The 12,278-nt window shown below is 41.7% G+C and overlaps 1 protein-coding gene across 1 annotated transcript in view; it reads right to left on the bottom strand.

Annotated features, from left to right (window-relative positions):
* The window catches only part of cpped1 (calcineurin-like phosphoesterase domain containing 1), a 42,232-nt gene that overhangs the window by 19,878 nt on the left and 10,076 nt on the right, over window positions 1-12,278 (bottom strand). The window contains exon 3 of the mRNA XM_008298542.1: window positions 2,993-3,165. Coding sequence (XP_008296764.1) covers window positions 2,993-3,165 — 173 coding nt within the window. The remainder of the gene's footprint in view (window positions 1-2,992; window positions 3,166-12,278) is intronic.

The raw sequence follows: 12,278 nt of genomic DNA, 5'->3' as shown, positions 1-12,278 counted from the left end.
ATTTAGACAAACATCACTGATGAACTGATGCACTTCAGAGTCCATCAAAGACAGCTCCTAAGCACAATGCAAACTTGTGAATTACACTCAACATTTCCTATTGTGTACCTTCAGACGTCTCTGATACTTGTCAGCCACTACTTTTTCCTCAAATTACAAGGTTTTAACAATCCATAGATGCCTGAAAATGCTGCTACTTCAGCCACTTAATAAGAGCTCATCAGCGTGGTGCACTCTGAAGACTTGATCAGTACGCTCACCCCATACGAGCTCAGACATAGCTAGACAGAATGCTTTTTTAGTTTATCAGTATTGTTTGTGTTGTGTTTCCTGTATCGTTGTACCTCTGACATCGCACTACATTCAATTCTCATTTACAGATGAGTGACACAAAATCGGAAAATCCTGAACCCTTGGCCCCTATAGGGAGGAGATCTGGTGGCTCTGTTATGCTGCAGGGGGGATTTTGCTGACATGGTTTCGGTCCACTTGTCCCATTAGAGGGAAGGGTCACTGCAAATGAATGAAAAGCTGTTCTGAGTGATCACCTTTATCCTATGATGAAATGTTTCTATCCTGATGGCAGTGGTTTTGTCTACAGTGACGATGACCCATTCCAGAGGGGTCACTGAATGGTTTGACGAGTGTAAAAGTGGTCATATGCTATGGCCTTTACAGTCACCGGATCTCAACCCAAGTGAACGCCTATGGGAGATTTTGGATGAAGCACTCTCCACCGCCATCATCGAAACACTAAATGAGTTATTATCCTTTGAAACAAGTGATGTTAGTCCGTCCAGTAGACTTAGACTCATATACAGGGGTTATAGTCCCCGACGCAGCGGTCGTGGGTTCGACTCCCGCCCATGGCCATTTGCTGCAGGTCTTTCCCCATTCTTCTTCCCCTTTCCTGTCTCTCTCCATTGCCCTGCTAATAAAGGCAAAAAGCCTGTAAAAGAAAATATTTTTTAAGAATTCATGGCTCCATCAAAATATGACAAGTAGTCCAGGTCTTGTGAAATCAAAGTAGCCCCAAACCATCACACTACCACCATCATGTTTCACTGTTGGTATGATGTTCATCTTGTGGAATGCAGTACGAGCTTTACACCAGATGTAACAAGACCCATGTCCTCTAAAAAATTCCAGTTTTGACTCATCAGTCCACAGGATGTTATCCCAAAGGCTCTTGGGGCTCATCAAGATATTTCCTTGCAAATGCCAGATGAGCCTTTATGTTCTTTTTGGTCAGGAGTGGTTGGGCCTTGCTTCTCTCCCATAGAAGCCATTTTTGCCCAGTGTCTTTCTTATTGTGGAATCATGTACACTGGCCTTAACTGAGGCAAGTGAGGCCTGCGGGTCTTTTGATGTTCGTTCTTTTGTGACCTCCTTGATAGCATGTTGACACGCTCATGGAGAAATTTTGGTCGGCTGGCCAGTCCTGGGAAGGTTCGTCACTGTTTCCTGTTTTCTCCATTTGTGGAAAATGGCTCTCGTGTGGTTTGCTGGAGTCCCAGAGCCGCAGTAATGGCTTTGTAACTCTTTCCAGACTGATAAATCAATGACTTTGCTTTGCATCTGTTCTTGAATCTCTTTAGAATGTGGCAGCATGCACTGCTTTTTGAGACCTTTTAGCTACTTCACAATGTCAGACAGGTTCTATTTAAATGATCTTTAGATTCAACAAGCCTGGCAGTAATCATATGTGGGTGTGGCTGGTAAAAATGAACCCAGTTACCAAATGAAATTGGTCATTAGGTAGATTGGTCACTAAGGAGGCGAGTACTTTTTCACAGAGGGCAAGGTGGGGCTGGACTTTTACTTATAGGTTCTTTGCCTAAAAGAGTTAAAAAGTTACAAGGGTTATAAGGGCTAGCCATCCATCCATCCATTATCTATACATAGCTTAATCCTCGCTAGGGGTGTGGGGGGATGGAGCCTATCCCAGCTGACTCAGGGTGAAGGCAGGGGACACCCTGGGCAGGTAACCAGTCTATCACAGGGCTACACGTAAGAGACAACCAAGCACACTCACATTCACACCTACGGACAATTTAGAATCACCAATTACCCTTGGACTGTGGGAGGAAGCTGGAGAACCTGGTGTCTTAACTGGGATACAAACTGGGGATCCTCTAACTGTGAGGCAACGATGCTGACCACCAAGCCCTAGCCACACATGCTGTATTTTATTTTTCACAGAGCATTTTGGACTATCTGCCTGTTCTACGATTTAATTTAATCATTCTGGCAGATTTTTCTGTATTAGCTTCAAGGAAAAAAAGAAAAGTGTACTATGTACATAGTGTGTTATGAAACTGTCACATTCTTACATGTATCTCAGCATACCATATTTGCAGTTGAGATATCTTTCTGTGGAGGAGAATGTCTGGAATCTGGCAATATTGGGAACACGATGCTTGGATACTGTGTGCAATTTGAAGAATAGTGCCTGACGGAGATAAATGTAATTGTTTTATCCACTGAAGTGTTCACATACAGTGACCTACTTGCAGAGGTGGCAAACCAGGCAAATGTTTGCATTATGTGCCCCATATCTCTGTGTTATGATGAGTTCACAAGTAATTGAAACAAGAGTGACAGATGTGGAGGTGATGACGTAAATTCAAGATTTTGTCGCTGACACTCCGCCCCACAGCCAAGAGACTGGAATTGTTTGAAAGGTCAAGTCGTGCAGTTTGAATTGCTATGTGCAAAAACTTGCTGTAATAAATACTTTGAGAGCAGTTCAATAAAGTGGTTCAGGGATTAATCTATCTGCCAAACTTTATGGAAGCACGATATCTAAAAGCATCCTTTAACAGATAAGTGACTTCAGCGATACATGATATATTCATTGAAAAACAGGAGTAATGTCCCACAACAAATTAACTGCAAAACACAGAACCAGCTGATCATCTACATGCACCCATTATACAAGTATTACTACTGGAGATGCTTCTACAACTGAATCTATTAAGTGTCGGCTCACCCAGAAGCTGAAATAGTCGTCCCCCCAAGCATTGCAGTACTGCTCCACAGTGCCGGGTGTGGGGGTGTTCCCTAGGTCATGGTTCCCACTGACGAACACCAGCGGGATGGAGGGATCCGTCCCCTTCAGGGCCGCCTTCAGGTCTCGCTCCTGACCGTCTCTGAATGGCGTGTCTGTGGAGGGAAATGGGGAAACTCACAGTCACAGCCGAAAAGACAGCTTAATATCCTCGTGACAAATACGACGGTGGTTACAGATCGATAAAAGAACAAAACAATATTGACTCGGTGGTAAAAAACAGATGCTGGATTACAATAATATTTTACTTGGAGAAGACAAAATGAGCAGAGGAGCGAGCCAGAGATGAATGTTGATGAAAACTGTCAGGCTGAGAGTGTGAAGGGTACTACAGGTGAGAGTCGCCTAAGGGAAGGGGGATTATTTGGATGATGATGACAGCTCAGAGACTGATCAATGCTCCGCACGGCTCAACTTTATATCACCATGGTTACTGACATGATAAGTAGTGTTCTGGTGGGATCCTCTCAGTCTAAACCGAAACCCACGGGCCGCACCACTCCCCGGATTCAGCGCTCAGACGCATACATGAGGATCTTTGTTCTGCAGGATCTTTAGAATATGTTCAACTGAGGCGATACTGAGTGTAGAGTTCACAAAGAGGAGAAGTGTGCAAAAATAAGGGTGATGTTTGAGCTAAATGAATTCAGTCCCAGCTTGAGAAAAAAAAAAAGGCAGAGAATGAGTGAGACTCCAATCTATTTAGAATTTATATCAAACAAACCTATCAGCCCCTGCTCTTAAGTTATTCCTTCCTCTCCCTCTTCTCCTCCTTATTTCTTTTCCTTTTTATTCATCTGAGTAATTATTTTATTGGCCTACTTTTGGAGCAAACGTTTCCTTGGATGTTTGGATAGGACTCATTACATAAGAGCCTTTTTTTTTTTTCCCGACAGAACATCTTGTGCATGAGAAAATGCGAGGAGTTCAAAACGTATCCGGATGAAAGGTAAATTGTCGTTTTCACCTATCATCCCACTACAATAAAACTAGCCTGTCAGACCTCTAATTGCCAATACACCACAAAAACCTGAACTCAAACACAAAGAGATAAATGAAGGCCCTTTCTTTTTTCTGTAAAAAGGATGTGACATGTTTCAATAGTGCATTTCTACTCAGGTCAGAAAAGTAACTGCGTACAGTATGTTCATTTCATCACACATGACGGGTAGTATTTTATCAGGGGCAATAAAATTAATGTGGTGAAATGTTCATACATCATCCGAGCAACCTCACAAAGCGCCTGATTGGTTGGTCTAACATGGGCTGATGTCACCTCAAGGTAAATCTTGTTAAATTCTTGAGCTGCCAGTAAAAGCTCAGGACACGAAATATGTGTACAGTAATTCTCTCTACTGTTTTGAACTGCGAACTCAACCTTTTTCTTGTAGTAGGTATTAAAGGTACTGTGGATGTGCTGGAGATACCCGACAACAACAACACCGAGGGCTGGGCAATACAGCTAAAGAAATTACAATAAAACGTTTCATTTCAGTTGAACCTGTTAACATACCATCAGAAGGGTCGACTAGCCATAGAGCTACTGTAGCTTATGTTATGTGGCAAATTCAATTGTGGTCAAAATAATCATACTAAAATAACTGTAATCCATCACAACTGAGCAAATAATTAGCTACTCCTTGTTCTTCATTCTGCACACTCTTCTGACCCCGGCTACAGCAGGTAAAGGTGAAATGACGCCGCTGACAAGCAGTGAAAAAGAAACACACCATTAGACTGAATAAATTCACGGACTGCTCTAGTTTTGTTAGAAGGATATGGATAAGCATGAGCAAATATGTAACACAAGTCTGGTTGTTTTTGGACATTTTAAAGTGGAGAAGTTACATATTTGGCACCTCAAAACAGTTTTCATTCCTATTACAAAAACTAACTTTATTTGTGTGGAACAAAGCGATATAAAATTATTTTTCAGTCATGCATAAATCAAGCTGCCGTACTGATAAATTCACACTGTATTCATTGATTAGTAATAACTTGACAAGTGGTCAGAGCGATGCGTTCTACCGGCTGATGCATAGTGCAGTTGGAAACAACTAAACATCTGCTTTGTTCTCGGGGGGAGCTGACAATGTGAAGCAGAATCATAATGAAAATGATGACAGCCACAACAATGTGAACTCATTATTCCACAATCACAAAATTTGACCGCTGCTACAATCATACAAACAAAGGCAGCCTCACTAATAAAGCAGGGATGGAGAATAGAGGGCGTAAAGGTTGTCGTTTAAAATGCTGAGGCAATTTTTGCAGCTGGTGGCTTTCAAGTAACCCTGCTGTCACAGACAAATTGATTTGTAACCTATTTTATCCATTTATTCACGGGTTTTTGTTTTGCATAAGGTCAGTTTCTCTCAACTATTTAACTAGTTAGACGAATCTGGAAAGATAAGTGAATAAGAAGCACTCTCCTGTCTTTAAACACCATCACTGTGCCCCTTAGCAAGGCACCTGACCTTGTCAGCTGCTCCAGTGGAGCTGCTCAGTGGCTACAAACAGGAAAACATGTTTTATGCTTGACATCACCCAAGTGTGAATGTGCGTAACTAAGAGCACTTCCAGATTAACTACGATTGATCTGTACTGTGGCTGAGTACAATTTCTCCTCCCAACTCTTCCGCTGGCCAGAGTGAGAGAGCATACACAGCAAAAAGATGTGCCAAATCCAGTTCCTACAGCTAGCCTTATAATGGAGCGCTACTTCAACTTGGAATTGCTTTTGTTTTTTTGGAGGCACAGAGAAGGAGGACACTTGACACACTCTCATCTGTCTTCAAACCTCATCAGTCATGCAGCGAAGCAGATGCTAGTGTCAAGACCGACATGCATACACAGACTCCTAAGGAGACAGGTGGTGCAGAGACGGATAGCTTTGTTTTACCAAATGTATGGTAAACATAGAATTTCATCACCAGAGAGATCCTTAAGCGGGGGCAATGTTTAAAAAAGTAATATTGACGTCATATCCCCATCAGCAGTGTCCTTCCTGCTTGTGTTACAGCTGGCTTATGGATGCATATTGCACACACGTTTGTCTGATCTGGACCCAAGTCCAGCTCTTCCAAATGGGCCCGGTCCCAGATTGTTGCATTGTGCTTGGGTGTGGTACACAACGTTCACACAACAGCACCAGACTTTGGGCTCGAACACACTCGAGCATGGCACAGAATGGCAAATGCGGCAGTGCTCTCAGCGACTGTGATACAGGGTGGGGCTAAACAAGAGCATCTAGCCACACTTAACTTTCTCTAGATAAATAAATGTGAATAAATAGCACTGGTAGCCACACACAGTAGCAGGGACGCTGTGCTGCCTTCTGCTTCCTCACACCACCAGCTGCCTGCCCTCAACTACAGCCATCTGCTAGCATGGCATAACCATGAATCAACCATCTGTACCACACAACTCAAACCTATCCTCAAGCAAACAACTTGAGACACCTTGCTTCAGATTAATGATGGTGGTGGGGGTATGTGTGTGTGTCATGTGAATTACCCAATTAACCCTAATGACCTCAAACCCTCAAAACCCACCGGCAGGTTTAAAGGCATGTAATTAAAAATAAATAAATAAATCACCAAAATTACACCATCTATCAGAGCCAGAAACTGTAAGAAACAGAAAGAATCGTTGGATTTTAAACACCCCGACCGGCCTTGAACTAATCGCGTGTGACTTTCTGTTTTTTTCTGCAAAAGCAACCAAATCTAAGTCTTATATTTCATCAAAATCACTTTAATCAACATGTCTCATTTTTAAAAAATCGCCCCAAAAAAATAACTCCAGTAACTAGATTCTGTAAAAAATAAAAAATAAATAAAATTCTGTACTCCCCAGCGCACCAAGAAGCCATCGGTGGCTCGCTGCGACCAACAGTTACGTGACAAAAATTCTGGGACTATTTGGCTGATCTGAGCTGAACTGCAGGCTGTTTTTACACAGAACAGATGGGACACAAGGATGCAAACAAATAAAAAATGTTAGTATAATATCTCTAGTTTGTGGAGTCGCCATTTTTTTCCAGCGTTTGTAACACCTGAGGGCACTTGGAAAATGTTACACATGTTGATTCCAGGTTTTTTTTGTTTTTTTTTTGCTTGTTTTCTAATTCTCATAAAATGAATACTGAAAGAATTTTAACTTATAATGTAATTCTATAATACAGTTTTCATTTCTGGCAATGGTTGTGCTATTTCCATAAACATGAAGAACTTAACATTGCAGTGAAAAATGAGCCCAAAGTAATTAAATATGTGAGAGGAACAAAAAAAACACCCAGAAGCACTTACAGCTCAGACAGTTAAGGTAACAAGTTGTGTAGAGTTATACAGCTACAGGTTGTTTGGATGAACATCCTGCTGCAGTTGAAGAAAAAGGCTGTGAATAAAAATGAACAACCATAACATCCTTGAACAGACCATGATCTCTATCCTGCTGCTTCATTGTAAAACTGGATGTATAGCTATGTGCCCACATTGGTCACTTATCACATTGTGATGTGAACCTATTTCCCTGCTGTAAATGATATCGAATAAAAAAAAAAAGCAAATTGCCACCAAACATACAAGAGTAATTCAATATTTCAGGTAAGTCAATTTCCTAAACGATCAGGCTTTCTCATGTATAAGAAATAACGAGGCATCCCAAGCGTTTTATGGAACACAGTACATTTTAATGAAAACATTTTCTTGCCCTGCTTTCCTCTTTTGGAATACGCAGTATATATATGTACAGACTAGGGGATACGCAAATATAAACACAATGCTGCTTTCCGCTCTCTCTGCAGCTCTGACTGAAAGGCCTTGTTCGTTTAATGAGATTGCAACACTGATTCTCAAACCTTGACAGGAGACTCTGGCAGGTTCTCGTTGAGCCTGTCCAACACTGTAAGCACTTCTCTCAATTTCCTTTAAAGACCGGCTGTCGAGACTGCACAGAGGCCTCGGTGCGTGGGGTCTTGCTGTCGCATACATTTTCTACACTTAAACCGGCGTGTTTCCAATGCGCGGGGACCTCGATATTTGTGACTAACTCGAGTGTGTACAGACAAGTTGTGCTGATGTGGCACCTCCGGTTTATGACAAGGTTTGAATGAACTCATAGTAAATGTCTCACACAGCCTTTCACACGTACACACAACATAGTATCCTTGTACTGTCAATCATGAGTGGGAAGACATTCACAGCAAACGCTTTCGACTGTAAAACCCTGTGAATTATCACTACAAAAATAAGACGTGCTCGCTTTCTTGTTGAACATAATGGAAAGAACGACGTTTCTGACGTCACCCGCAATGATTTCATTAAATATTTAGATTAAATCTATTGAGGATAATGACGGGTCTTCACTACAATGTGTCATGTGCAGGTACATTACCTGTACATTCATCAACTAATTAAAATTTATTCCACAAGAGCAGAGGTGTCAATACTAATGATTCTGCCTCATGCTTCCTTAGTTGCCGTATCGCCACATCCTTCGAGAGGAGGAAGATTTCTGCAGCTTTCGCATCCTGTACATAAAACGCCGAAAACGAATGTTTGAGCACCAAGTCCAGCTGAGATTATCTGTAGACTGGATCCTGCACTGAAGATTTATTAAGATCAACAGGTTTATTGCTGACAGAAGTGGTCACAGTGAGTGTGTTTTGCAGGGTGCACACACTAAAAGTTATGAGCAAACCTGCACACATTAGAGCAGTGAAGAATGTGACAAGATAAGAACAAGAAATCAAGTCTGTCGGTATTCTCCTGAGAGGAAAATTTACATGATTTTGATGTACAACCGAAACCATTTAGACCCTTTTAAGATTATAACAACAACAACAACAACAACACAGCTTGTTCTATTTAACAAGTTGAATTTTGAGTATTTTAACCACAATGTTTAACTACATTTGATATATTCATCAGCTTATTTGTTTTGCTTAGTTTTTTAAAATAGTATTTTTATGTTTAATTAAAGAGAAGTAAAGATGCAGGTATATTCTGCTGAAGAAGTCTGATTTGACAGGCGAAACTGATGAGTGCAGCTGAAGTCAGAGCTGGTCCTAACCTCCCTCTGAGCCATGTTAGTCATATGCCATTACCACAGAATCACACCTGAGACAGCCTCCCTCTTTAAAACGCTTTACTCCATCTGTCGGTCTAACAAGCTGTTAATGATACAATTATTAATTTTATCTGCTGCTTCAGGCCCATTTAAATGTCTTCTCCAGATGATAAATATTTGGTTGTTATTTACTGAGAGGTTTGCATCCATATTGCCCATTACGCCCAGCTAATCAACAGTTTAATTTCAAAACATAATCAATAGTCTACAGCAAGCCATTGTTTTTCTTACTGCATTAGTCCAGCGTTGTGACTAAACCTTGACTGGGAGACACACTGATCACTGTCTTGTTTGAAAATGATGTGTACCTTTGAGAATGCCATCACATAAGTATATCTAAAGTGGTCCTTACGGAAACTGTTGTTGGAAAGTTTCCTTTTGTGCGGATAAGAACGCATGTTCAGGCATGAAATGGTTATCTCTTCCAAGATGCACTTTAAAAGCACCACTGAAGTTTATCAAATGTAATAAAAAGGTCTACTTCATTCTCACTTTTATCAGGCACCAAGTCACAGAACACAGCCCTGGAAGTGGCCGCAAGCAAGCTAGACGCAAACATTCACCTCCCACCATCTTTAAAAACTCTTGGCTCTACATAATTCACACAAATGTTTGACACTAAAATCAAAAGCCGACTAGTTTGCAGGTATCTAAAAGATAGCCTGAAGAACTCAAAACTCAGAGGCAAGCTCTGAAGAGAAATGTGCCCTCAAAGAGCTAATACAGAACATTGTCTAGACGACTGTGTTTAGTAAACTGCCACAATAACTTGGACTTGGATAAACCACCAAACGAACTGATCGGTTTGCCATTGTGTACTGCGCAAAATTTGAGAGCACACAGACTGTCAACACAGCAAGTACATCAAATTCACATGTTTTAGAAAATTAAAGAGGATGCTTGTTTTCCACATTACAGCTGTACGATTTGGAAAAATTATCTAATTTCTTTTTTTTCTTTTAAAGCTACTGTGATTTGATTTGCAAAATAATTTTCTAAATTAAGCTTCAGTTTAGCATTAACTGCGTAATAGATTTAAAACGTGATGGAACAATACGACATTAGATACAAGCAAAAGCATGACTGTCACACAAGGAAGACGGATGGAATTTGTAAAACCGTTAACATTTAAATCCTGGATCAGACACACGATACAACATATAAGCTAAATTGTAGCCTTCGCAATTTAGCAGTTGTATGTTTCAAAATGGCAACTGTGATTTGAAATTAATTAAAATTTCAGCCATATTCCACATCCATGGCTCCATCTTTGTTCATTTTTCATGTTGTCCAGCCAAGCACAAACATCAAAGCAGCTCTTCTTCTTGCTGTCAGAAGGACGCCACAATGTTTTCTTATATACGAGGTGTGTCAGAAAATTTCTGGGATTGGTGTCACAAAAGATATATTTCAAATCCAAACTACAAGCTACAAGTTTTCTCCTTCCAAGTAATCCCCCTGGAGTCTAACACACTGTCCCAGCCTTCTCTGCCACGCCGACATGCACTCCTGGAAGGATTCTTCTGGGATCCTCTGCAGCTCCATCATCACAGTCATCTTGATGTCGTCCATGTCTTCAAAACAGGTCCCCTTGATGACCCCCTTGAGCTTGGGGAAGAGGAACAAATCCCACGGAGCCATGTCAGGTGAGTAGGGAGGTTGCTCCAGCACGGCGATGTTCTTCTCAGCCAGGAACTGTGGGATGCTCAGGACATTGTGAACCCTTCTCGCACAGTGAACGAAGCAAACGCCGCAGAATCTCTTTGTAGACGTGCTGGTTGATCGTCTGAAGGGGAAAACTGGTAGTTTGTAGTTTGGGTTTGAAACATATCTTTTGTGACACCAGTCCTGGAACCTTTCTGACACACCTTGTATGTGTGCAGAGCATGTCCAAATAATGGCAGACTGCAGCATGTATAGGCGATTATGCCGGTCTGCCTCCCCAGTTCCTATCTACAGTTGTTCATAGGTATGAAAACTATGAATAGGTTTTAAGAAGATCTTTTCACACTGACATTTAAAACTGAGCAGCTTCTGGGAGATTTTTCCCAACTTCTGCACTAGTCGTCTCAAACCCCGAAAGAAATCTGTTACGGCCCACAAGCTACTGGATCAATCGGTTGGCAAAATCACAGAAAACCTCCACATTCACCCGCCTACTTCCAAAAAAAAAATCCAAAATGCTTCCACGCGTCCCAAAAACAAATTTTCCCGAGGCAGTGTCTCCTACAAACTCTCCTCCCCTCTGCTTTAGAATCCCACAGAGAGCCTCATTTTTATCTCCCTTCATTGGCAGCTTTCCACAGCTACAGCGAGGGGGACAGGGAAGTCCTAAGGTAACCTTTACTTCACCTTTGTGAGTTTCACACACATGCGTGCACACATGTACTTAAACACTTCTCCTTGCTGTATCATGCGTAACATTCCTCGCGAACCCCCGGAGACACAGCTTGAATCCTTTGTAGTGCTCATTAGGAGAGCGTCAAGTCCAGCATGTTTCTCTAATCTAATCAGCTCTCTATCTCCCTCTTTTTCTCCCTCACCCCCTCTCTCTCTCTCTGCTGCCTCCCCCTGCTCTTTATCCTCTTCATTTGTCAGCTTTGAAAGTAAGTGAGAGAAAGACACAAGAAAGTGAAAATGAGGAAGAGAGGGAAGGAGGGGCGGCGATAGAGAGGAAAAAGAGAGGCGAGATTGAAGGAAGTCCTTGAGATGAGAAAGCGTCTCTTGGGGGTTTGCTTGGATTTGAGAGAGGAGACGGGGAGTTGGGATCAACGAACGTTCTATCAGTGAAGGTCTGGATGACGTGATGCCGTGGGAGCAAACGCTGGCCAACATTTCTTCACCATTTTTCCTTTGACCTAGGTTTGTTTAGTTTTGTGTGCATAAGCGCCCCTGATCACTGCTCAGTCTTTGATAAGGAAGAGAGTTTATTAAATGCAGACCACTTAGCGTACAGTTTTTCTGCCCTCAAATCTTAATGTAAACTTTATATGCGACACTGAAAAGCACGGTGATCCTTCGTTTAGAACGATTACACGAACAAACAGAACCTTTGATTCTTCAACACTAGACTGAA

The sequence above is a fragment of the Stegastes partitus genome, unplaced genomic scaffold (genome assembly GCF_000690725.1).
Source record: "Stegastes partitus isolate 25-593 unplaced genomic scaffold, Stegastes_partitus-1.0.2 Scaffold1326, whole genome shotgun sequence".
Classification (NCBI taxonomy): Eukaryota; Metazoa; Chordata; class Actinopteri; family Pomacentridae; genus Stegastes; species Stegastes partitus.
This window is presented reverse-complemented; position numbering and strand designations above follow the sequence as displayed.